At 40.6% G+C, this 27,436-nt stretch overlaps 1 protein-coding gene across 1 annotated transcript in view; it reads right to left on the bottom strand.

The window, feature by feature from the left end:
* Positions 1-10,125: 10,125 nt before the first annotated feature.
* Positions 10,126-27,436, bottom strand: part of PPP1R36 (protein phosphatase 1 regulatory subunit 36) — a 39,185-nt gene continuing 21,874 nt past the window's right edge. The window contains exons 8-11 of the mRNA XM_023726276.1: positions 11,808-11,850; positions 11,079-11,257; positions 10,802-10,993; positions 10,126-10,306 (exon numbers count right to left, since the gene is read on the bottom strand). Coding sequence (XP_023582044.1) covers positions 10,126-10,306; positions 10,802-10,993; positions 11,079-11,257; positions 11,808-11,850 — 595 coding nt within the window. The remainder of the gene's footprint in view (positions 10,307-10,801; positions 10,994-11,078; positions 11,258-11,807; positions 11,851-27,436) is intronic.

Raw genomic sequence — 27,436 nt, 5'->3', positions numbered from 1 at the left:
CTAGCATAGCAGGGGGAGCCCTGGTGGTGCAGTGGTTAAGAGCTTCAGCTGCTAACCAAAAGGCTGGCAGTTCAAATGCACCAGCTGCTCCTTAGAAACCCTATGGGCAGCTCCACTCTGTCCTATAGGGTCACTATGAGTCGGAATCGACTCAATGGCTATGGGTTGTTATGTTGTAGCATAGCAGGTGTACAAAAATATCTGTTTGTGAAACAAAAAAGATTAGACTTACTGATCTGACAGAGACTGGAGAAACTCCGAGAGTATGGCCCCTGGACTCCCTTTTAATTCAGTACTGAGGTTCACCCTTCAGCCGAAGATTAGATAGGCCCATAAAACAAAACGAGACTAAATGGGCACACCAGCTCAGGGGTAGGGACAAGAGGGCAGGAGGGGACAGGAAAGTGGTAATGGGGAACCCAAGGTCGAGAAGGGGAGACTGTGGACATGTCAGGGGGTGAACAACCAATCTCACAAAATAATATGTGTATTAATTGTTTAATGAGAAACTAATTTGCTCTGTAAACCTTCATCTAAAATACAATAAAAAATAAAAATATTTGTTTGTGAATCAATACATCAATGATTTAGGAAGATAACTTACTATTCTAGACTGGTGTCTTAGTCACCTAGTGTTGCTATAACAGAAATACCACAAGTGGATGGCTTTAACAAAGAGAAGTTTATTCTCTCACAGTCCAGTAGGCTAGAAGTTCAAATTCAGGGCACTGGCTCTAGGGGAAGTCTTTCTCTCTCTGCCAGCTCTGGATAAGGTCCTTGTCATTAGTCTTCCCTTGGTCTGGGAGCATCTCAGCACAGGAACCTCAGGTCCAAAGGATGGACTCTGCTCTCAGCACTGCTTTCTTGGTAGTATGAGGTCCTCCCTCTCTGCTTGCTTCCCTTTCCTTTTATCTCTTGTAAGATAAAGGGTGGTGCAGGCCACCCTCCAGGGAAACTCCGTTTACATTGGATCAGGGATATGACCTTAGTAAGGGTGTTACGATCACACCCTAATCCTCTTTAACATAAAATTACAATCACAAAATGGAGAACAACCACACAGTACTGGGAATCATGGCCTAACCAAGTTGACACATATTTTGGGGGGACACAATACAATCCATACCAACTGGTAATGACCTCTCTGTACTTCAGGGTCCTGACTTGAAAGCTAGCAACTATAACCATTGCTCTTCCTGGTTCGGAGTACCTGGATGACGTAAGTGGTTAACGCGCGCAACTGCTGAGAGATTGGATGTTTGAGTCCACTGAGAGGTGCCTGGGAGGAACGGTCTGGCCATCTATTTCTGAAAAATGAGCCATTGAAAACTCTATGGAGCCCAGTACAATTCCGACACTCATGGGGTTGCCCTGAGTTGGAATCAGCTCCATGGCAATCGGTTTCTTTTTTTTTCCTTCTTCCTGGTTGCTGTGAGAAGTAATGGGGAAAAAATTCTAGTTCTGAAAATCCACACAATTGTTCTTTAATGGATACATATTACACTGCGAGTCCTGTGTTGGTATTTAGGGCTCCTCTTCATTTTATTCTTTGGGTGCAATGACACTAGACTCTTCAGACCTCAAGCAAATGCTCAATTTGTGCCTCTTAGGTCTGCATCAGCGTGTGATTATCAGTGCATGTTAAGGGATGTGTGTGAAGGGAAAAGAGTGTGTGGGAGGAGACAATTATTGCCAAGTTAAGCAATAGTATCTGAGTACGAGCCAGCACATTTTACACAGTCAGTGGGCTCAGAGACGCCACACAAAAGAACATACTCCCCTGAAGTAGAGAGGGTTCTGCCAGCCACTGCCAGATTCACAGGAGGCCTGGCTGCCGGCTGTTGGCATATGGGGACGCTGATTCATGTTGTCTGAACATGTAGGGAATTTATTGCGTTTTGTTACTGTGTTCATGTTCTGGAGGTTGTGTTTTCTAAATGTTCTCACACATGCTTTGGTCTGTGCTTGTTGCAAAAGAAAAAGGTGGGGGAGGAGGGTGCAATACTCACCAGTCAACCCAAAATCACGTTCCAGTGGTTTATGGAGGGTGTCCCTGGGTGGTGCAAATGATTAACACTCTTGGCTAACCGAAAAGTTGGAGGTTGGAGTCCACCCAGAAGTGCCTTTGAAGGAAAATCAGCCATTGAAAACCCTATGGAGTACAGTTCTACTTTGACACACATGGCGTCACCACGAGTCAGAATCTACTGCTACCAGTTATTGGTAGTTTATGAAGAGTTAGTACCTACTCATTTTTTCTCATGTTTCTTCCCACTACCTCCCATTTTTTTTCATTTGTAAATATTTAAGTTTGTACTCCTTAAAAAAACGGGGTGCTTAAAAACCACAATACCATTATTACACCTAACAAATTTAGCAATAATTTCTTAATAGCAAATATCCCCTTACTATTATTTTTCTCTGATTGTCTCATATATATATTTTTTAAAATAACTGGTTTGTTCAAATCAAGATGCATACAAGGTCCATACATTGCATCTGATATGCCTTTTAAATCTCTTTAAGAGACTTAGATTCCCCTTCCATCCTTTTTGTCCCTGCTTTGTTATTTATTGAAGAAACTGGGTCATTTTTCTGGTAGAGGTTCCCACGTTTTGATTTTTCTGATTGCATCCCTGCAGTATTATTTAACATGTTCCTCCTTCCCTGAATTCCCTGTAAACTGGATGCTAAATTTAGAGGCTCGATCTATTTTGGGCTTTATTTTTGGCAGGAATACATCATAGATGATGTTGTATACTGCCATGATACCCAGGTGTCTTTCATGATGTCAGCTTCCACTGATAATCATTGCCTGGATCCATTATTCCATGAGCGTTTTGCAAAAAGGTAATATTCTAGCTCCATCATTCCTTCTTTATTTATTACCTGGAATATGTCTGTAAAGAAAAATTTCCCCTCATCAACTATTTGGGTTGCCCTATGGTACGGTTTGGAAACCCTGGTGGCATAGTGGTTAAGAGCTGCTGCTGCTAACCTAAAGGTTCGGCACTTCAAATGTTTCCTTGGAAACTCTATGGGGTAGTTCTATTCTGTCCTATAGGGTCGCTATGAGTCGGAATCAACTCGACGACAATGGGTTTGGTTTTTGGTTTAAGGTACAGTTTGAATGCGAAATCACTAACTACCTTTTTGCAATTTGTTGGGCAAACAGAGCAGGGAAAGAGACAAAACTCAGATGAACCAACTGTGCTACTTGGTAAGGGTGTTCATCAAAGCATTGGTACAGGAGGAGGATGGATGGAGCAATGGAAATGAGATGTGAGCGCCTCCTATATGGGGTCCTCATTGCTTCTGCATGGATGACTGAGTTGGCTCACTGTTGAGCCCTTAGTCTGCACTTCACAATTGAGGCTCCTGTTGTGATTGAACTTTGTCCTGTCTCCTTAATTCAGCTCTTTGAGGGCAGGAAGTTCATTTTATACTTCTTGAGTCCCCCATAGACCAAGCAAGGCCCTGAGCACTGAGCAGGCAATTAATAAATGACTGATGACCGATTGCAAATTCAAGGTGATGAATGATGTATTTTATCATTATCATAATCATCCTCAAAAGCACTTCTGAAGTGTCTCTGGTCACAGGGCTGGACAAATGACAGAACTGCACCCCTCAATAAGTCTAAAATCAATAATTGATGACACTGTCACAGATCGACATGAAGGAGCCAGGTATCTGAACCAGCCCTAAATGAGTACACAAATATATTCAAAAGTTAATATGTTATTGCCAAATTGCCTTCCAGGAGGCTCACATCAGACCATACTTCCCTCATCAGTGTATGTGGATGCCAACTTCCTCACCTACTTGCCAACACTATGCATTATCATTTCTTTGAATCCTTGCCAATTCTATAGGTGAAGAAACAATCATCTGTTCTGATTTTACTTCCAATTAGTAGTGAGAATGAACACCTCTTCATATTAGCCATTTGTGTTTCTCTCTGTGAATGATTACCCTTAATTATCTAGTGCTGCTATAACAGAAATACCACAAGGGGGTAGCTTTAACAGAAATTTATTTTCTCACAGTGTAGGAGGCGAAAAGTCCGAATTTAGGGTGCTGGCTCTAGGGGAAGGCTTTCTCTGTTGGCTCAGGAGGAAGATCCTTGTCTCTTTTGAGGTTCTGTTCCTGGGTGATCTTCATATGGCTTGACACCTCTCATCCCCCATCTTTGCTTGCTCATTTGCTTAATCTCTTTTATATCTCAAAATAGATCGACTTAAGACACCCCCAACACTAATACTATCTCATTAACATAATGAAGAAAACCTATTCCCAAATGGGATTATAACCACAGGTATAAACCAAAAAACCTGTTGCCATCGAGTTGATTCCGACACATAGCAACCCTACAGGACAGAGGAGAACTGCCCCATAGGGTTTCCAAGGAGCAGCTGGTGGATTTCAACTGCTGACCTTTTGGTTTGCAGTCATAGCTCTTAACCACTGCACCACATAGGGGCTGAGACTTAAAACACATTTTTCGGGACACAATCCAATCATAATAATGACCTAGTCATATCTTTTGCTCATAGAATTGAGGTTCATGTGTACTGCTGGATGGGGGGTGTGTGCTAAATGCTAAATGAGGCTGGGGATAATTTGAGAACCAACCTTACCACTATGCAAGAAATCAGGGACACTTTTTTTTTGTTACACCTATCACAGAAAATACATGTAAGCAACAAATGTTTAAAGAGAAATAACTCACCATCTTACTTCTCAGAGAGACCACTGTTTAAATTAATTAATTAGTTATCTCCTTTCAGACTTTTTCTATACATATGTGTTTTTTACACACATGGGATCTTACTATGTTCAGCTTTTCTGTAACCTGTTTTCATCATAGGAAACTTTGAAATTTCTTCAAAGGCTGACAAATCAATAAAACATAAATATAGAATCTATTAATAGAAAAATAAGCAAAGAATATGAATGGGTTATTATTCACAAATAGAGAAACATATTAATATGAAGAGGTGTTCATTCTCACTACTAATTGGAAGTAGAAATTAGAACAAGCATATGATTCCATTTTTCACTGTTACAGAATTGGCAAAGATTCAAAGAAATGATAATACCCAGTCTTTGTGAGGGGTGAGGAAGTAAGCATTCTCATACACTGATGGGGGTAGTGTGCTTTGAGGGGAGCCTCCTGGAAGGGAGTTTGGCAATAAGAAGGACTTGAGAATGAATATGTTCTTTGATGCAGCAACGTCATTTTCAGGGCTTTGTCCTAAGCAAATGACCAGTGATTTGAGTTACTATATGTGTGAAAAAGAAAGTAGAGGATTGGGCAAATACACTGTGGCATATCCATACCATAGAACATCAGATCAGTTGCTGTCCAGTACCAAACCCAAAACCAGTTGTTGTGAATTCCAACTCATGGCGACTCCATGTGTAACAGAGTACAACTGCTCCATAGGGTTTTCAATGGCTGTTATCTTTATGGAAGCAGATCTCCAGGCCTTTCTTCCATCTCACTGGTGGGATTCAAACCTCCAACTTCTTGGTGAGTAGCCGAGAGCAAAGCATTTGTGCCACCCAAGGACCTTGCCATCTAGTACAGGGCAATTAAAAGCACATTTTAGAAGAAGATTGGCTGACATAGGAGAATGTTCAAGATGAACTACCATGTGAAAGAGAAATGTTGCAGACAAGGATGTATCTCCTTTTTGTTTGTACATGTGTGCTCCCAAATGACTGAAAGGAGATTCATCAAAACATTAACAAGGATAAGTTATCCTGGGTGGTGAGATTATGGACATTTAATTTTTTCTTTGTGCTTTTCATTGTTTTCCAAGGTTTTACTGAGCAAGCATTGTGTAAATTAGGGGGAACAATGTCATTAAAAGTTGTTTAAAAGAGAAGTACTGGTTGATATGGGCCAACCACAAACAGACTTAACACTTTGATTTTAAACAGCTCCAACATTCTGATGCTGGCCAGTGCGAGTGGAGAGGTGACCACCCAAAGGTCCTAGGCTTGGATTGCCACTGTTTTGCCAGGTTTCAATGTGACCTGATTTCTCAGGATGAGGGCTGAGACCCTCAGCTCCAGGGCATTTCCGCTTTTGCTCTGCTTAGGTCTCTGGGTTACAGGCAGGAGAAGTAAAGGAAATGAGAACAAATCATTCTGCACCAGGAGGAGGAGGAAGGCCAAGGTACAAAGGAAGTGGTCCCGGATACCCGGCCCCTTGGCGTGGCTCATCTAGGCTGCCTCAGGCATCACCCCATAGAGAGAAAGTTGCCAGCATGGCCCAAACTCAGAGACACAGAACAACTTTATGAGCCTGCCACCAGACAGACTGCTCCAGAGGCGGAAGCACAGCAGTCTGCAAATAAAACCAGGGGACAGTTTACCCTGTGTGCTGAGTGCCCTGGAGCAGCTTTTGCAACCTGAAACTTGTTCGGGGGGAGGAGGGCTAAATGGTCATGGGGCCTGGAGGAGTCAATTTATTTTTCTTTCTTGATATAAAAAATTGTCTAAGAGATCTGAACGCCAAGCTGCGAAGCTAGTACTGAGAGTTCCCATATACCCCACACCCAGTTTCCCCTTTTACTAACATCTTACATTAGTATGGTACATTTGTCACAATTAATGAACCAATATTGATACGTTACCATTTACTAAAGGCCATACTTTATTTGAGTTTCCTTAGTTTCTACCTAATGTCCTTTTTCTGTTTCAAGATCCCATCCAGGGTATCACACTACATTTAGATTTAGTGGTCATCTCTCCTTAAGCTCCTCTTGGCTTTGACGTTTTCTGACTTCCCTTGCTCTTTGTTTTTTGGGATCTAATTCCCATACCATAAAAGTCACCCTTTTAGTGTACGGTTCAGTAGTTTTTAGTATATTCACAAAATTGTACAACCTTCAGCACTAATCCCAGGATATTTTTATCACCCCAAAAAGAAACCCTAATGAAAATACCTCTCATTTCATTCTCTTAATTGCTGAATATTTCTTGGTAAGCTTTAACAATATATCTATTTAAAAACCTTCAAAGGTTACTCTTTCGAGCCTGCTGCTTTCTGAATTACAAAAAGGGACCCCCCAGAAGGACCCAGAACTAGACTAGGATATGTATTTGGATTTCAGCCTCCAACCACCCCCCTTGGCAGCACGTTTGTGGAAGGCACAAACTGCAAAAGCCCCATTCCCGTTGTTCTTAAGGGCATCCTTTATATACTTGTAGAAGCTTCCATGATGGGGCTCTTGCCTATCCTCCAGCCATACCTCAACCTTCTACCCTTCCTCTCTACACCTCGGCAACATGAATAGGCTTTGCTTCCCACCTCAAAGCTTTCGTACGTTTTCTCTGCCAGTGCGGCCAGCTGACTTAGAAGATGGCCCCCAATGATCCCTACTTCCTTATATTCACGACTTTGTCTAGCCCCCAACACCCTGAGTATGGGCTGGAACTTTTGACTTGCTTGGAATGAATAGAATATAGCAAAAGTGATGGAGTATCAGTTTCAAGATCAGGTTATAAACGACTGTGACCTCTGTCTTGCTTTCACACTTTCTCTTTCTCACTTGCTCGCTCTGATGGAGCCAACTGTCATGTTGTGAGCTACCTACAGAGTGGCTCACATGGCAAGGAACTGAGGGAAGTTTTGGGCCAACAGCTTAGAGGAACTGAGGTCCTCAATTCAACAGCCTGCAAGGAACTGAATCCTGCCAACAGCCACTTGAATGATCTTGGAAGCAGATTCACCCCCAAGTTGAGCCTTAAGATGACTTCAGCCAAGGGCAATACTTTGATTGAAGCCTTTTGAGAGATCTTGAGCCAGAGGATACAACTAAGCTGCCCCCAGATCCCTGACCTACAGAAACTGGGAGATAATAAATGTTGTTGTTTTATGCCACCAAGTTGTGTAGTAATTTGTTATGCAGCAGTGAGTAATGAATACAGCCAGGAGTATTTCCCTCCCCACTTCCCACCTGTCTTACGTGTCTTCAAGTCTCAGGTTTAAATGCCAGTTCCTCAGGGATGACTTCCCCTTCCTCTGACAACCCCTCATGCACCATCAGATCTCTTCTTGTATACTCTCAGAGCACCTTCTTTTTCTCTTTTGCAGCACTTATCACTATTGCAAGTAATTCATTTTTTGATTAAGTATTTGGTTTATGTCTGTCTTCCCCCACGACTGTCAGTTCCGTGACAGAGCAGGCTATATTTTGTCCACCACTGAATTCCCAGAACCTAACATGGCGCTTAGCATAGAGTGGGGATACAGTACTTGTAGAATGTGAACAAGTGAATAAACGAATGAATTAATAAATGAAGTGAACCAAAGCCCCACAGTACAGAAAGGAAAGAGAGAAAAGTCCAATGTCCTAGGAAAGATAGTTACCAAAATCTCAGCAAAACCAGACTTTATTTTTAAAATACTGACTGAAAAAATAAACATGTCAACATACTCTAGATGAAAATCTGTTACAACAAAGTGCATTACAACCAAATTTTCTACATAAATAGACAGTCCAATAAAGATTGGCTGATAGTCCATGGCTTTTATAATCTGGGAAATCTTTGTGGCTTTAACAGGAGTTGTAATGGGAGTTGACCTGAATAAGAAAGGATCAGAGTGTGAAGGCAGAATGCATGTTAAACAGAAGCTGCCCCACATCATCTATAGGCTTGGACTGGTGTTCCTCTGCTCTTGATATTAAATCTGGGAAAGGCGTCCAGGTTTTTCGGTGAAGCAAGATGCTAAAAGGAGGACTTGGGCATTTGAGGATAATCCTGTGGTCACAGAAAGGCAAATTCAGTCTAGTTGTTTTGGTTGACTAAATGCCATCCCAGTATAGAACTCTTAGAATGCTAATATTCTATAATCAGCAGATTTGTATTCCATCTCGTGAACTGGTTTTATCAGCTGTTCACAAATCTTCACTGCCCACCAAACAACATCCAACTCACTCTCCGCTGGACATTAGGGACTCAACTGATCTTTCCAATTTGCTCTTCTATTGCTCCCCATGGCACAGCCTATGCTCTTGCCATTCACCAATCACAGGCACACTTTTCATCTCTGTTCCTTTGCACATGTTCTTCCTCTGACTGGAAGGCCCCCTTCAGTGCCATGCTATCTCTCCCAAGCCAAACTCAAATCCGAACTCTCTGGTGCCCCCTGGAAGTGACCATTCTACTGCCCTATCCTCTCAGAGCACTTTTTGTATTATATTTACCTCTTTTATGGCCTCTAACATATTCAATATTGTATTGTGACCATGCATGTATCTTATCTTCTCTACTACACAGATCATATCCTCCAAGTTGATGATCTTTTTCCCTACATAACCTACCCTGGGCATTTGGATGGACTAAAGGCTTAACACATATTTGTTGTTAATTGAATAAATGAAAGAATGAGTGAGACATATATGTTAAAAGGCTTCTAAATGAACCAGATATAATTCATATCACAATGCCAATAATAATAAAGCCATAAAAAAAATAAGCTAGCTGCTGTTGAGTTAACTTTGACTCATGGCAACCCCACGTGTAGCAGAGTAGAACCGTGCTGCATAGGGTTTTCAATGGCTGATTTTTCAGAAGTAGATCACCAGGTCTTTCTTCAGAGGTCCCTCTGGGTGAACTCAAACTTCCAACCTTTTGGTTAGCAGCTGAGTATGTTAACTGTTTACACCACCCAGAGACATTAATTTAGCCATAGGAGTAGATTTAATGTTAAAAAGGTTTTAATTTGCCTTTTTGATTATGAAATTTTGTTTTCAATACCACCAAAGATGCTCTCTCAGAAGGCAAAAATGAACTCAGAAATCTGAATAAATAGAATGTTTATTTACTAGTCCACTGAGTAAACGTTCTAATGTATTAGTCTAGTCACATAGAAGCCAAAGAAGTACATAAATAACAATGGAAACTATTAGAAATAGGAAAATGAGCTTTTAAAGAGCTTTCTGGAATTCTTCAATAGTCTATTATTGAACTTTTAACAAAATAATTTAAACAATTTTAAAAAGCTTAACAATAATAACAAATATTAGACTTAAATAAAGTGTTCAATCAAAGTAGTTTATTTCAAATACAGTGACTTAATTATGGAAATGGAACGTACCAGATTATTTAGAGTGTCACTTGAGAGGATAGTGCTCTTAAGGCTAAGTCCAGCGTGCTCTGAACTCTGGTATTATTTCTTTCTACCACGGAAGAATGTCTCCGAGACGGTTTTGCAGTTTCTTCTGGTTCAAGAGGTTGAAGCGTATGGGGGTTAAACAGACATCGAGGCTCCCCTAAGATGCCAACTCTGTGAAAAGAATTATTGGTACAGCTGAAGCATTGAGGCCAAAGAATGAGGTATATGGTTGTGCGTGTATGTATACTAAAGCTGTGTATACTAAATAGCATCGCCTGTTTCCATGAGCCACCACTTGTAGTCTTACATATGGGTCCAAAAACTCAATCCACAGCAAGATTTTGTACAGGGCCTTTCCTCACTGCCCAAAGATGATTATTGCAATAGGAAACTTCGGCCATAAAAAGTCTGTTACTCACTCCTCCAAACTAGAACTATTTGGAATCGAGCATAACTTTCTAGCATTTATTTTCTTGTCTAGATGGGTATACTTACAGGCATCTGGAGAGGAAACAGACAGAGGGGAGCAGGGGCTAAGTAGGAAGACAGGTGTTTTCATCTTTGTTCAACTTTCTGACAGAAGCATAGGTCTGACCCCTCCCCTCCCTGGCCTGACCTAGGAAGCGACCCTTAGGGCCCTTCAGCGTCTCTCCTCCGGCCACTTACACTGGCATGGCAACAGAGTCCAGGCTCTCTAAGTGCTTTTGGATCTTGGCTGGAAGTTTGATGCCTCCATGGTGACACTTTTTCTCAAAGATATTCTGAGCTTTTTCTCTGGGAGAAGGCAGCAGAGTAGACAAGACAGGAGAGCGCATGTTAATGGCTTTTTTAATTGCTGGGCGCTTCGCCATCATTCTCCTGTGGGGAGGAGGTGACGTTTAGGTTACATCATCCTGTTTTCTAGAAATGTCCTTGAGCTTAGCAAAGAGTCAAAAGGTCATACCTGAATTGCACAAAAGTCATGCGTTTCTTTTCTCCTCCTGATTCTTCATCCTCACGCTTCCTTCGAGGAATGTTGAACATATCGGTACGAAAGAGTCTCCCTATTTCTTCTTCAATATCAGTCAAGTGTTGACGTCTGAAGACAATCCAGGCTATGTATGCACAGAAAGTATAAAAGGACTAGGACGGAAAATGGACAAGAATCACAATCCACAGCAATGATATGAAAAGCTCCCCACCAGTCTACATAACACTGCTAAAACCAAACAAAACCAGTTGCTGTCAAACTGATCCCGACTCATGGTGACCCCATGTGTGCAGAAAGAACTACGCTCCATAGAGTTTTCATGGCTATGATCTTTCAGAAGCAGATCACCAGGCCTTTCTTCTGAGGCACCTCTGGGTGGGTTTGAACTGCCAACCTTTCATTTAGTAGTCAAGTGCTTAACTGCTTCACCACCCAGGGACTCTACGTGATACTGCTAAGTACACTCAAACCCAGATAGCCCAATTTCTCAAAATTCTCAGGATGTTGTGGAAAATTATACATGTATTCACCTTTGCAGAAGGAAAATCAGACCAAAAATTTAGGGTCTAGCATATAGCTTGTTAACATCCTTTTTAGAAAGGACATTCACTAAAAAAAAAGTGACTGACAAGTGGCTATTGGCTATTGCTACACTTTGTGTCTCATATCAAATAGAAAAGCCTCAAAACATAAATAACTCACCTCAAAGAATTTCCAGTCTTTTTGTGTATCTGATATTTTCTCCCTGCAATATAACAAACCACAACTATAGCTTGAGGGGAAAGTTCAATCTTTCAGTGATCTAGACAAGCCCTTATTGTCCTCAAAAGGCCTCTTTGCAAGATCATCACCCCAAGATTATTTGAAAGACATAAATGCTATCAAAAGGAATTGATAATGAGTCTCAGTATTTTTTTCTTCAACTTTTAGGTTACCCAAAAGTTAAATCAATATAAATTCAGCATAAACAAGCCAGAGAGGAAATATATTTTTGCAGATCCTTCTGGTGATGTCAGTGCTAGGGAAGTAATGAGTGTGGAAAAGTGGTGAAGAGGTAACACAGGGTATTAAGTAGGTATGGAAATAAAGAACTAGCAGATAAGTCTAAAATGAAGAAAAAGAAATCTTAAACAAAGGTATGGCTATTGAATGCCAAAAGAAAACTGACAAAGGTCTATGCCATGTAATCAATAAACAGAACAGTTGTGTGCTCCTCTTTTTGAATGACGTACTTAGACTTGTGCCTTATCTCTTAAAAGTAGGCATTTGCCCAGGAGTTCCTGCAACACAAATTCAATATTAAGGATACTGCACGGGCATGGGCACACTCAGCAAACTTGGCCTCCCCTCCCCAACACAGGCCATTTTGATTCTGATTCCCAGCCTTAAGAAAGCAGGCATGCCTTCATCCATTGCTGGTAAAAGTGTAAAATGGTATAGCCACTGTGGAAAAAGTTTTGGCGGTTAAGCAGAATTACCATATGATCCAGCAACTCCACTCCTGAAGGTATATACCCAAAAGAATTGAAAGCAGGAACACAAACAGATACTTGTACAGCAATGTTCATTGCAGCACTATTCACAATAGTCAAAAAGTGCTAATAGCCTAAATGTCCCTCAACAGATGAATGGATAAAAAAATGTGATACATATATACCATGGAATACTACTCAGCCATAAAGAGAAATGAAATCCTGATATGTGCTACCACATGGATGAACCTTGAAAACATTATGCTGAGTGAAATAAGTCAGTCACAAAAGGACAAATATTGTATGATCCCACTTACATGAAATAGCTAGAATAGACAAGTGTATGCAGATCAAAGTTAACTAGTTGTTACCAGGGGTGGGCGGGAGGAAGGCGGAAAGGAAGACACAATGCTTGAGGGACACAGAGCTTCTGTTAAGGGTGATGGTATAATTTGGGAACAGATAAGAGTGAGGACTGAACAACTTGATGAACATAATTAATGTCACTGAACTGTACATGTGAATACTGTTGAAATGTCATTGTTTTGTTCCATATATATTTACCACAATAAAAATAAAGCTGAAAAAAGGATAAAGTGGGCATGGCCTATGAAGGCCTTGCAAGTTGACTGAGGGGCCTGTGCATCTGCAGTCACTAGATCAGTCATGGGGGCAAAGGCCAAATGACAGGGACTCTAAGGTTTTGCTTCTGCTATTGCTTGTGCCTTCCCCGGAGTTAACGGATTCCTAGGATTGGCCCTGGTAGCAACTCTTCAGAACTATCCTAACTCCCATCGTCTGGGGAAGATGACCAAATCCCTCAGGACCTCCAGCCTTCTTATAGGGATATCATGGTCTCGGTGAGCCCAAACCAGCCCTCCATTTGGGGGATGAGGCTGAAGAGGTGGTTCAGCTTTTACTAGGGCTTGTCCCTCCCCTCCTGCAGTCTCTCTTTTGGTTTCCTTGCGCACAGTCTTCAATAAAGAACTAAGGCAAGAGTAATTACAGTGAAGAGTTACTAAGTGCTGACTATATGCCAAGTACCATGCTAAGCCCTTTACACATATCATCGTATTTAGTGCTCATAATATCCCTATGATGTAGCTGGCATTTTTATTCCCACTTTACCAGTTGCTGTCTAGTTGGCTCTGACTCATGGCGATTCCATGTGTGTCAGAGTAGAACTGAGGTCCGTGGGGTTTTCAGTGGCTAATTTTTCAGAAGTAGATGGTCAGACCTTTCTTCCAAGGTGCCTCTGGGTGGACTCGAATCACTAACCTTTTGGTTAGCAGTCGAGTGCTTTAACTATTTGCCCCATCTAGGCACTCACCCCATTCCCACTTTACAGGTGAGGAACTAAAGTCAAGACAGATTAAATACTTGTCCAAAGATACATATTTACAATAAAAAAAATAACAACATTAAACAGGACATTAACTAAGAAAGCAAATATATATATATTTATTTATCTGCTTTCTTTAGATAATGTCCTGTTTAATGTTATTTTTCCTACAATCTTCACATGTAAAGTTCAGTAACATTAATTATGTTCATCATGTTGTTCAACCGTCAATATTAACTGCTGCCAAATTTTTCCATTATGCTTAGCAGAAGCTCAGTGTTTCCTAAGCATTGTGAGAAAGACATATATTTAGTTAGGAGCAAAGCCTGTACTAAAACTTAGGCCTGTCAGAGACCCACATCTGTCCTTGTAACCAGACTGATAGGAAAAGAAGCTTTTTCTTTAGAATATTTGATGGTAAAAATATTAAACAACTACAGTCCAGTAGAAACTTTTCAGGACAAGCATCCGCATTTCTTCTGTGCCACCTGGGACCTCTGACAGGAGTGCTCATGTGGTTATTTCCACCCTTCCACTTCCTTGGCCAGCTGAAACCAGAGAACTTGCAGACCTGTAAAACTGAAGTGCAGACCAACTGAACCATGTTTCTGGAATACCAAGTCAGCTTGCATTTTGGGAGAAGGTTTAGGAACACTTACAATAGCATAACCTCAACCAGCTCTATCTCAGCAAAGTTCTGGACCAAGAGAGTGACAACACAAGAAACACTTTCTGTCCTTTTCTTTCTTCTTCTCTTTTTAAACATGAAGTGTAAAAGAAGAGGAGATAACATGAATCTCCTCCCTTTTCCCTCAAGTTGTATAAACACTGGATCTTCTTTATCTTTTTAAGCCTAAAGCAAATTGATGTAGCCCATGCAACAGAAATTAAATACAAAATGTAATGGGTTTCCTCCTGCCTTTCTGACTTAGCGCCACATGAGAAATTAAAAGGAAGCCAGGAAATGGATGCAAAGAATGAATACCTTTGGAAATCTCATAGTTTAAACCTCTGCAAATCCATCTTTTGCTGGTGGGTTTTCAGTAATTTTTATTTTTGTATTTTATAATTTGTATATTAAGTACATAATACTTAATATAAACTGATTATAAATTTACATTTTTATTTACAGGTTATAAACAAAATTTAAGCCTAAAAAAATCCTGCAAATTCAAACAGTTTAAAACAGTGCAATCAAATAGAAATATAATTGCAAGTCACAAATGTAATTTTAAATTTTCTAGTGGCTACAGTAAAAAACTAAAAAGAAACAGGTAAAATTAATTTTAACAATATTTGTTTTCAACATGTAATCAATATTTTAAAATTATTAGTGAGATATATATTATTAACTTTTAAAAGCTTTTTTTATACTGTCTTTGAAATACAGTATATATTTTATACTTACAGCATGTCTCGATATAGACTAGCCACATTTCAAGTACTCAGTAGCCACATGTGGTGAGTGACTACCACGCTGGTCAGCAAAAGTTTTTAAGAAGTTCTACATTCCACCATTGAGGGCTGTAGGGTTTACAATTAACTTTACTCAAAGAATTTGGTCCTCATCCTTGGTCCTGAGAGATGACCTCTAAAGCCTTGGATTTTCTCTAGTGATTGGAATTTTTGTTTTCCATGACGGCCCCAGACCACACATGAGAGTTTATGCTAATAAGGTGACTCCTGGGTGGGGGTTGGCCAGGCCAAAAAGACCTACCACATGATATTCGGCTGACTTCAGGGGAGCAGGGCTAGAGGTTGAGTTTAACCACATGGGCAATGATTAAATCAATCATGCCTACATAATGGAACCCTCATAAAAGCTCTGGACAGTGAATCTCCATGAGCTTCCTGGCTGATGACAGACATCGATGGATGGGGCAGGGTAGCCCGATCTTTGGGACACAGAAGCTCTGTGTTGGGAACCCTCCCAGATCTTGCCCTATGTGTCTCTTCTTTATGCTGGTCCTCATTTGTAGTCTTTTTGCTATAATAAAACTGTAGTCTGAAGTATAGTGCTTTCTTGAGTTCTGTGAGTCATTCTAGTGAATATCCAACCTGAGGGAGTAGAGGGAGGCAGGAAGTCAAAAGTGAGCATGGTCCTAGGGAACCCCTGAGCTTATGGCTGGCATCCTGAAGTGGTAGAGGGAACAACCGAATTTGTAGCCACCAGGTCATAAGTGAGGGTGTCACGAGAACTCCTAAGCTTACACTGGTGTCTGAGTTCTTGGGCATGCCTGGCAGTCTGGAGGGCTGTGCCCTTTAACTTCTGAAAGCTAATCTAGCTCTGGAGGTCAGGGTCAGAGAAGAAGCACTGTGTTTACAGCTGGTGTCAGAACAGAATTGGATTGACTTATTCACTTAAGTGTAGAATCCAAAGGAAGAGAAAAACCTGCTTGGTGGCAAGTCCCAAAATTTTTAGTGGCTTGTTTTGATGCTTTCCTATTCCTTCTTGTTACTAGACTCTTAGCTCCACACCAAAATGAGGAAGGTACCTTATACTTTTAGTCATTCCTAAAAGGGATGTGAAGCCCAGAGAGAGGCCCATAGGGCTCTGGGCTGGGGAGAAAAAAACAAAAAGTTTTGTTCCTGCTTGCCACCCACTACTTTAGGTAAAATCAAGTTCAAGTGAACGGCTGCCCTGTGCAAGGGAAAAAAGGTTTCAAAGGGATGTGTTTGGGGGGAGGAAAAAGAGAAAGATCATAGGCCTTTGCCTTGGTGCATGGGACTAAGGGTGGGGGCAGGGGAATAGGGCTTAAGGATGATTTATACACCTGAGCTTCAAAGACACCACCTTCTTCCCACTCCCCTTCCACCTCTAACCTCTTTGGTCACCTATCAGGTGACAGCTGCATTGAGAGCAGAAGGTACAAATCCTATGGTGGGGTAGGAGTAGAGCCAGAATTGGCCATAACCAAAGAACATATCTAATTCAATGGCATGTGCTACAAAGAAGGTTTTCTTATCTACCCTGGAAAAGAAAGAGAATGTTACTGAACATGTTCACCAAAAATTTTCCCAATAAGAGGTGGGGCCAAGATGGCGGAATAGTCAGACGCTTCTGGTGGACCCTCTTACAACAAAGATCCGAAAAAACAAGTGATTCGATTATATATGACAATCTGGGAGCCTTGAACATCAAAGGCAGAGTTGAGGAATGGGACTGAGTGGCAGGGGAAGGGAGAGACGGTTTGGAAGCAGTGAGGAGGTGTCAGACCTGACCCGGTGAGAGCCTGACCCCTTCAGGCCTGATAAGCTCATGGGTGAGCGGTGAGGCAGGCAAGCAGCAGTCCTTAGGAGGTGCATTTTCCGCACCAACAGAGACCGAGTCGCTGAGAGTCTACTTGGCCACCCAGAACCAGTGAGAAGCAGCCCTCGATCCGGTGAAAGATAAGTAATTGCATACAGCCTAACATGCAAATCAAAAACACCCCACTTAAGGAAAAACCTCTCTCCCATTTACCTCCCCGCTCCCTGCTCTGCACTGGGTCCTGGACTGGCTTCAGCAATCGCTGAGTACCCTGGGCTGGAAGTAGGATCCGTCACACACCTGGAGCCACTCTCCCTGCCTAGGAGAGTGAACAAATTAACAAATGGGAAAAAATAAACTGCCGGCTCCCCTAAGCCAGGAACCCAGGGTAGGGACAGCTCCTTTGCCTAGGCACAGGCATAAGGGATCCACAGACTTTGAGTGCCCTTTCCCCTGCATAGACTTGTGTGGGCCCATCTCAACAGCGTAGGCCCTCATTACTGTAGTGCAACAGGGTATATACCAGAACTCTAACTTCAACTGTTTCAGCTGTGAAGTGGCAGGTTCTTGACTTTTGACACTGCTCTGCCCATTAAGCAGTGTCTTCACCTACCCACATCAGGGGCCTGAGTACTGGTGGCTCCACCCACACCACCTAGCCACCTGTGATAGAGGCCCATGAATGAGTGATGCCCCCCAGTCCTTACAGCCAACAGCATTAGGTGCTCATAGTCCAGCTGCAAAACCCACCCACCTATGCGCTCTAGGGAACAGGGACACACCTTCCTCCTGGACACTTGAGGGCAGTCGTCAGCTACCTGCCTTGCTCAGAGTATGTTCCCCTGTTGCAGCCAGATGCCTGTGCCTACACCAATCACCCATGCCTGTCTAGGAGTGTAAGTGAGAGCCTATACCACACACTTGGTGGCTATCTACCTGGGCACCTGAGCTGAATCCATATAAGAGGAGTGGCAGACTCCTGAGCTCACATACCTAGTAACAGATCTAACCACCTGGTAACAGGGCACTAGAGCTTCAAAGGTGTCAATAATCAAACTAGCTCATACAAGCAGCCTATTTGGGCATATCAAAACAAAAGAGGCTAGGACACAGTAAGCAAACATAAAGTAAATAAATATAATAACTTATTGATGGCTCAGAGACAACAGTCAATATTAAATCACATAAAGAGGTAATCCAAAATAAAGAATCTAGAAATTTTCCAGAGGAGGACAATTTCTTGGAATTACTGGAAGCAGAATACAAAAGATTAATATACAGAACTCTTCAAGAAATTAGGAAGGAAATTAAGCAAAATGCAGAACACAAAATAGAGGAAATTAAAAAGATTAGAGAAGAGCATAATGACAAATTTAACAGGCTACAAGAATCCATAGAGAGACAGCAATCAGAAATCCAGAAGATTAACAATAAAATTTCAGAATTAGACAACTCAATAGAAAGTCATAGGAGCAGAATTGAGGCAATGGAAGTCAGAATTAGTGAGATTGAAGATAAAGCACTTGACACCAACTTATGTGAGGAAAAATCAGATAAAAGGATTAAAAAAATGAAGAAACCCTAAGAATTATGTGGGACTCTATCAAGAGGAATAACCTACAAGTGACTGGAGTACCAGAAAAGGGGGGATAACCAGAACAGGGGGGATAACAGAAAATACAGAGAGAATTGTTAAAGATTTGTTGGCAGAAAACTTCCCTGATATCGGGAAAGATGACAAGATATCTATCCAAGATGCTCATCGAACCCCACAAAAGGTAGATCCCAAAAGAAAGTCAACAAGACATACTATAATCAAACTTGCCAAAACCAAAGATAAGGAGAGAATTTTAAGAGTGGCTAGGGAGAAACTAAAAGTCATCTACAAAGGAGAGTCAATAAGAATAAGCTCGGACTACTCAGCAGAAACCACGCAGGCAAGAAGGCAATGGGATGACATATATAAAGCCTTGAAGGAAAAAAACTGCCAGCCAAGAATTATATATCCAGCAAAACTGTCTCTCAAATATCATGGTGAAATTAGGGCATTTCCAGATAAACAGAAGTTTAGGGAATTCGCAAAAATCAAACCAAAATTACAAGAAATACTAAAAATTTTGCCAATAACATAGTTTATAAAGAAAATGTTCTACATTCTACTTTGGTGAGTAGCGTTTGAGGTCTTAAAAGCCTGTGATCGGCCATCTGAGATACTCCACTCATCTCACTCCATTGGGAGCAAGGGAGAATGAACAAAACTAAAGACACAAGGGAAAGATTAGTCCAAAGGACTAATGGACCACAACTACCACAGCCTCCACCAGCCTGAGTCCAGTACAACTAGACAGTGCCCAGCTATTAACACTGACTGTTCTGACAGTGATAACAACAGAGGATCCCAGACAGAGCTGGAGAAAAATGTAGAACAAAATTCTAACTCGTAAAAATAGACCAGACTTACTGGCTTGACAGAGACTAGAGAAATCTCGAGAGTATGGACTCTGGACACCCTTTTAGCTCAGTAATGAAGCCACTCCTGAAGTTCACCTTTCATCCAAAGATTAGACAGCCCCATAAAACAAAACGAGACTAAAGGGGTACACCAGCCCAGGGGGAAGGACTAGTAGGCAGGAGGAGACAGGAAAGTTGGTAATAGGGAACCCAAGGTCGAGAGGGGAGAGTGTTGACATGTCGTGGGGTTGGTAACCAATGTCACAAAACAATATGTTTACTAATTGTTTAATGAGAAGCTAGTTTCTTCTGTAAACCATCTAAAGCACAATAATAAAAAAATAAAATAATTTTTTGCCAAAACTTTTGGGATATCAGGATTTCACAGATGCATTATAATAGTAAGGAATGTAGTCCTACTTCTCAAAAGACATGAAAGCACTAAAATAACAGCCCCCAAATTGCTGGTTCTACTGAAATCTTTAACTGCAGAGAAGTGTTCTAGCCCAATATTAAGTATGCATATATTAGAGAGAAAAGTTAGAAAATACACATAACAGTGTTCTCATGGGAACATTAGCTTATTCACATTGCGAGGAAGTGAAATAACATGTTAGAATCGTTAATAACTCATAATTGGCAAAAACATTGTCCTGTTCTCCTGTCCTTGATAAAAACCATCCAAAGAACAATATAAACTCCTGAATCAAGGACTCAATCTTCAAAAATAGTAAGGAAAAAACCACTCATGGCCCATTAGCAAGTTTTATGGCAAAAGCATGCTGTAATCTGTTTTCCTCTATGTGCTTTGTTCAGCTCTTTGACCTGCGGGAATTTGTTATGTGAATGGTGGGTGGCAGGAAAAAAAGCAAGTGACATTGCATTAATGGCAGAAAGACCAACACCTCCTGGAAAGGCTCAAAAAAATCAGAAACGAGCTGGTACTAATCAGAGCCAATCAATTACTTTCAAACATAATGAATTCCTTTAAAATTCTGTATAAAAATTGTACTATCATAAAAATGTATTATAAAAAGTACAATAACTTAAGTGGAGGTTCTATACCCAGAGAACTAAAAAATATGATAAAATCTCTAATTATGGTATAAAATGTTTATAGTATTTTTATCCCAAAATTATTTTGCAATGTATACCTGCTATTAAAAGATTAAATGTTAAGTATGAGCAATAAAATTATTTTTCTACGGAAGTTATTTCTTAACTTCAAATTTTAGTTTTCTCAACTTAAAAGTGAAACTCTGAAGTCAGAAGAAATTAGACTAAATGGTGGGAAAGACTACAAAAGGTGATTTTACAAGAGAACAGAAAACACCACTTCTTAAATAAAGGGGTCTTTATGTATATCTATCCTGCTGGTTCTGTTTCTCTGGAGAGCTCTGACAGTAAGAAATGTGTTTAACAAATGTGTCACAGGTTATAACATAAATTGGTAAAACCAACTGTATTTTTATATATGCTTATCTTCAAAAATATATTATCAAACATTTATCAATGGGAATGGATAACAAGTTAATTATAATAAATCCATAATATCTATAGTTTAAGAACTATGCCATTGTATGGTAAATCTATGTCTACTGATATTCAAAGATAGCCAAGATTTCTAAGTGGAAAAAAGTACATTTCAGCATGACATATATAGTATGATCCCACGTGTGTTAAAAACCTACCACTTGTCTGTCAGTTTGTCATACTGTGGTGGTTTGTGTGTTGCTGTGATGCTGGAAGCTATGCCACTGGTATTTCAAATACCAGCAGGGTCACCCATGGTGGACAGGTTTCAGCAGAGCTTCCAGAGTAAGACAGACTGGGAAGAAGGACCTGGCGATCTACTTCTGGAAAAACTGACCAGTGAAAGATACAGTTAAAAAACTTCCTAGAGAAGCTAGTTTGTTCTGTAAACCTTCATCTAAAGTACAATTGAAAAAAAAAAAAAAAAACTTCCTAGACATATCCAAATACCTTATGGGACTGAGTTACTAGGTTTGAAGGTGCAGGACCATAGTCTCAGGCGACATCTAGGTCAACTGGCATAACATAGCACATAAGGATAATGTTCTACATCCTAGGTTGGTGAGTAGCATCTGGTGACTTAAAAGCTTGCAAATGGCCAGCTAAGATATAACTATGGGTCTCTTCCTGTCTGCAGCAAAGGAGAGTGAAAGAAACCAAAGACTCCTGGAAAAAATTAGTCAGTAGGACTAATGACCCATGAGAACTACAGCCTCTTCTAGCCTGAAACCAGAAGACCCAGATGGTACCCAGCTGCGACTACCGCCCACTCTGACCAAGGACACAATAGAAGATCCCAGTTAGAATGGGAGAAAAACATAGACCAAAACTCAAATTCCTAAAAAAGGCCAGACTTACTGGACTGATAGAGACTAGAGGAAACCCTGAGACTACTGCCCTAAGATAACCTTCGAACTTGGAACTGAAGCCATTCCCGGTGGTCACCTTTCATCAAAATAAAAGACTGGCTTATAAAATAAACTGTGCTCCCTTAAATTAATCAACCATATGAAATCAAATGATCAATATTTACCCTAAAACAAAGATGAAAAGATAAGGAGGGCAGGGAAGCTAGATTAATGGAAACAGAAGAGAAAGAATGGGAATAATGAAAATGTTGACACAATGTGAAAAATGCAACCAATGTCATGGAACAAGTTGTATAAAAATTATTAAATGGGAACCTAACTTGCTATGTAAACTTTCACCTAAAACACAAAGATACACACAAATTACCAGTGAAAACCTTATGAATAGCAATGGAACACTGATATAGTGCCAGAAGATGAGCCCCTTAGGTTGGAAGGCACTCAAAATATGACTGGGGAAGAGTTGCCTCATCAAAATAAAATCAACTTTAATGACTTGGATGGAGTAAAGCTTTCAGGACCTTCATCTGCAGATGTGGCATGAATCAAAATAAGAAGAAACAACTGCAAACACACATTAATAATCAGAATGTGGAATGTATGAAGTATGAATCAAGGAAAATTGGAAGTTGTCAAAAATGAAATGGAATGCTTGAAGATCTATATCCTAGGCATTAGCAAGCTGAAATGGACTGATATTGGCCATTATGAATCTGACAATCATATGGTCTAGTATGCTAGGAATGACAAATTGAAGAGGAACAGCATCACATCCATCGTCAAAAAGAACATTTCAAGATTTATCCTGAAATACAATGCTGCCAGTGATAGGATAATATCCATACACCTACAAGGAGGACCAGTTAATATGACTATTATTCAAATTTATGTAACAACCACTAATGCCAAAGATGAAGAAACTGAAGATTTTTACCAACCTCTGCAGCCTGAAATTGATCAAACATGCAATCGAGATGCATTAATAATTACTGGTGATTGGAATGTGAAAGTTGGAAACAAGAAGGATCAGTAGTTAGAAAATATGGCCTTGGTGATAGAAACTATGCCAGAGATTGCATGATAGAATTTTGCAAGACCAATGACTTATTCACTGGAAATACCTTTTTACAACAACATAAATGGTCACTACAAACATGGACCTTGCTGGATGGAATATACAGGAATCAAATTGACATCTGTAGAAAGAGTTGATGGAAAAGCTCAATATCATCAGTCAGAACAAGGCTAGAAGCTGACTGCGGAACAGACCATCAATTGCTCATATGCAAGTTCAAGTTGAAGCTGAAGAAAATTAAAACAATTCCATGAGAGCCAAAGTACAACCTTGAATATATCCCACCTGAATTTAGAGACCATCTCAAGAAAAGATTTGATGCACTGAACACTAATGACCTAAGACCAGACAAGGTGTGGGACAACATGAAGGGACATCATATGTGAAGAAAATAAAAAGTCATTAAAAAGACAGAAAAGAAAAAAAAGACCAAAGTGGCTGTCAGAAGAGACTCTGAAACTTGCTCTTGAATGAAGAGTAGCTCAAGTGAAAGGAAGAAATGATAAAGTAAAATTGCTGAACAGAAGATTTCAAAGGGTGGCTCCAGAAGACAAAGTAAAGTATTATGATAAAATGTGCAAAGACCTGGAGTTAGAAAATCAGAAGGATAGAAGATACTTGGCATTTGTCAAGCTGAAAGAACTGGAGAAAAAATTCAAGCCTCGAGGTGCAATACTGAAGGATTCTTTGGGCAAAATATTGAACAATGCAGGAAGCATCAAAAGAAGATGGAAGGAATACAGAGTCACTGTACCAAAAAGAAGTGATTAATGTTCAACCATTTCAGAAGGCAGCATATGATAAAGAACCAATGGTAATGAAGGAAGAAGTCCAAGCTGTACTGAAGGCACTGGTGAAAAATAAGGCTCCAGGAATTGACAGAATACCAGTTGAGATGTTTCAATAAATGGATGCAACGCTGGAAATGCTCTCTTGTTTATGCCAAGAAAGTTGGAAGACTGACTAGAAGAGATCTATATTCATGCCCATTCCAAAGAAGGGTGATCCAATAGAATTCAGAAATTATCAACAATACCATTAATATCACATGCAAGGAGGTGGCGCCAAGATGGTGGAGTAGTCAGACGCTTCCTGTGGTCCCTCTTACAACAAAGACCCAAAAAAACAAGTGAATCAATTATGACAATTAGGAGCCCTGAACATCAAAGACAAAGTTGAGGAGTCAGACTGAGAGGCAGGGGGAGGGAGAGACAGTTCAAAAGCAGCGAGGATTTGCCAGACCTGACCTGGCCAGCACCCAGCAGGCTGGAATGGCTGGCACAAGCAGGCTGAGGCAAGCAGTAGCAGTAGGGACGCGTTTTCTACATCGGGAGAAACAGAGTGGCGGAGAGTCTACTCAAGTCTCTGGAACCAGGGATAAGCAGCACTCAACTGATAAAAGATAAATAAGTACAAGCATCTAACCTACTGCTCAGATCAAAAAAACCCTTCCCCCCTTTGGGAAGTACTTCTCTCCCATTTACCTGCCCCCTTCCTGCTCTGCTCTGGGTCCTGGTCCGGCTTCAGCCATTGCTGTGCCCTGGGCTGGAAGTAGGACCCATTGTGCACAGCTTTGGAGAAGGAACAAATTAACAAATTAACAAACAGGAAGAAATATTCTGTCAACTCCCCTAAGCTGGCAACTCAGGGCAGGTACAACCCCTTTGCCTAGGCACAGGCACAATGGGTCCACAGACTTTGAATGCCTTTCACCCCTGCATAGACCTGTGTGGGCCCATTTCAAAAGCGTAGGCCCTGATTAGCACAGTAAAACAGGGTATATACCTGAAGCCTATTTTCAACTGCAACAGCCATAAGGGGGAGTGGCAGATTCGTGACATTTGACGCCACCCTGCCCATTAGCAGGGTCCGCACCCTACCCACATGAAGGGCCTGAGGACTGGTGGCTCCACATACTCCACCTAACCACTGGTGACAGAATTCCAAGAATAAGTGTTACCTCCCAGTCCTTACAGCCAACAGCACTGGGTGCCCAAAGTCCGGCTGTAAAACCCACCCACCTACGCACTCTAGGGAACAGGGACATACCTTCCACCCAGACACTCAAGGGCAGTCATCAGGCCCCTGCCTTGCTCAGCACATGACGCCCTCCTACAGCCAGATACCTGTGCCTACTCCAATCACCCCTGCCCGTCTAGGACTGTAGGTGAAAGCCTGTACCACACACTTGGTGACAGACAGCCTAAACACCGGAGCTGAATCCACACAAGAAAAGTAAACGGACTCCTGGGCTAACATACCTGGTAACAGCTCTAACCACCTGGTGACAGGACGTGAGAGCTTCAAAGACGCCAATAATCAAAGTAGCTCACACGCCCAGCCTATTTGGGCATATCAAAACAAGAAGCTAGGACACAGTAAGCAAACATAAAATAAATAAATATAATAACTTACTGATGGCTCAGAGACAACAATCAATATCAAATCACATAAGACGCAGACCATGATGGCTTCAGCAAGTGACCAAAACAAAAACCAAGAAACCTCCTGGAGGAAGAGAACTTCTTGGAATTACTAGAAGTAGAATTCAAAAGATTAATATACAGAGATCTTCAAGAGATCAGGAAGGAGACCAGGCAAAACACAGACCAAGCCAAGGAACGCAAAGACAAAGCAACAGAGAACTTAAAAAGTTATACAAGAGCATAATGACAAATTTAACAGGCTACAAGAATCCATAGAGAGACAGCAAACAGAAATCCAAGAGATAAACAATAAAATTTCAGAATTAGACCACTCAGTAGAAAGTCATAGGAGCAGAATTGAGACAATGGAAGTCAGAATTAGTGAGATTGAAGATAAAGCACTTGACATCAACTTATTTCAGGAAAAGTCAGATAAGAGTGTTAAAAAAAAATGAAGAAACCCTAAGAATTATGTGGGACTCTATCAAGATTATATAGGACTCTACCTACGAGTGACTGGAGTACCGAAACGGGGGAATAACAGAAAATACAGAGAGAACTGTTGAAGATTTGTTGGCAGAAAACTTTCCTGATACTGTGAAAGATGAGAAGATATCTATCCAAGAAGCTCATCAAACCCTACACAAGGTAGATCCCAAAAGAAAGTCAACAAAACGTTAAAACTTGCCAAAACCAAAGATAAAGAGAGAATTTTAACAGTGGCTAGGAATAAATGAAAAGTCATCTACAAAGGAGAGTCAAAATGACTAAGCTCTGACTACTCAGCAGAAACCATGCAGACAAGAAAGCAATGGGATAACACATATAAAGCCCTGAAGGAAAAAAATTGCCAGCCAAAAATTACATATCCAGCAAAACAGTCTTTCAAATATGATGGCAAAATTAGGGCATTTCCAGATAAAGAGGAGTTTAGGGAATTTGCAAAAACCAAACCAAAATTACATGAAATACTAAAGGGAGTCCTTCGATTAGAAAATCAGTAACATCAGATAATAACTCAAGACTAAAACACAGGAAAGAACAACCAGATATCAACCCAGATAGGGAAGTCACAAAAATAAATCAAAGCTAAAACACTGAAAATAGGAAAACAGAGACATCAATATGTAAAAGAGGACAACATTAAAACAAAAAAGAGGGACTAAAAAATGTAGTCATAGAACTTTCATATGGAGAGGAAGTCAAGGCAGTATCAAGAAATAAAAGATTGGTTTAAACTTAGAAAACTAGGGGTAAATATTAAGGTAACCACAAAGGAAACTAACAATCCCACATCAAAATAAAAACCAAGAGAAACATAAAGACTCAGCAAATACAAAGTCAACAACAATGAAAAAGATGAACAGAAAATACATAAAGAAAAATGACTCAGCACTGAAAATTAAGCGGAACAAAGAAGCTTTCAACAACACACAAAAAAATACATCAAAATGATAGCACTAAACTCATACCTCTCAATAATTACGCTGAATGTAAATGGAGTAAATTCACCAATAAAGAGACAGAGTGGCAGAATGGATTAAAAAAAAAAAACACGATTTGTCTATACGCTGCCTACTACATGAGACACACCTTAGACTCAAAGACTCAAACAAACTAAAACTCAAATGATGGAAAAAAATATATCAAGAAACAACACTCACAAAAGAGCAGGAGTGGCAATATTAATCTCTGACAAAATAGATTTTAAAGCAAAATCCACCACAAAGGATAAGAAAGGACACTACATAATGATTAAAGGGCCAACACACCAGGAGGACATAACCATAATAAAAATTTACACACTGAACGACAGGGCTCCAAGATACATAAAATAAATTTTAACAGCATTGAAAAGAGAAATTAGACAGCTCCACAATAATAGTAGGAGACTTCAACACACCACTTTCGGT

Source organism: Trichechus manatus, unplaced genomic scaffold (assembly GCF_000243295.1).
Source record: "Trichechus manatus latirostris isolate Lorelei unplaced genomic scaffold, TriManLat1.0 scaffold00010, whole genome shotgun sequence".
Classification (NCBI taxonomy): domain Eukaryota; kingdom Metazoa; phylum Chordata; class Mammalia; order Sirenia; family Trichechidae; genus Trichechus; species Trichechus manatus.
Note: the sequence above shows the minus strand (reverse complement) of the source record. Positions and strands in the feature narration are given on the sequence as shown.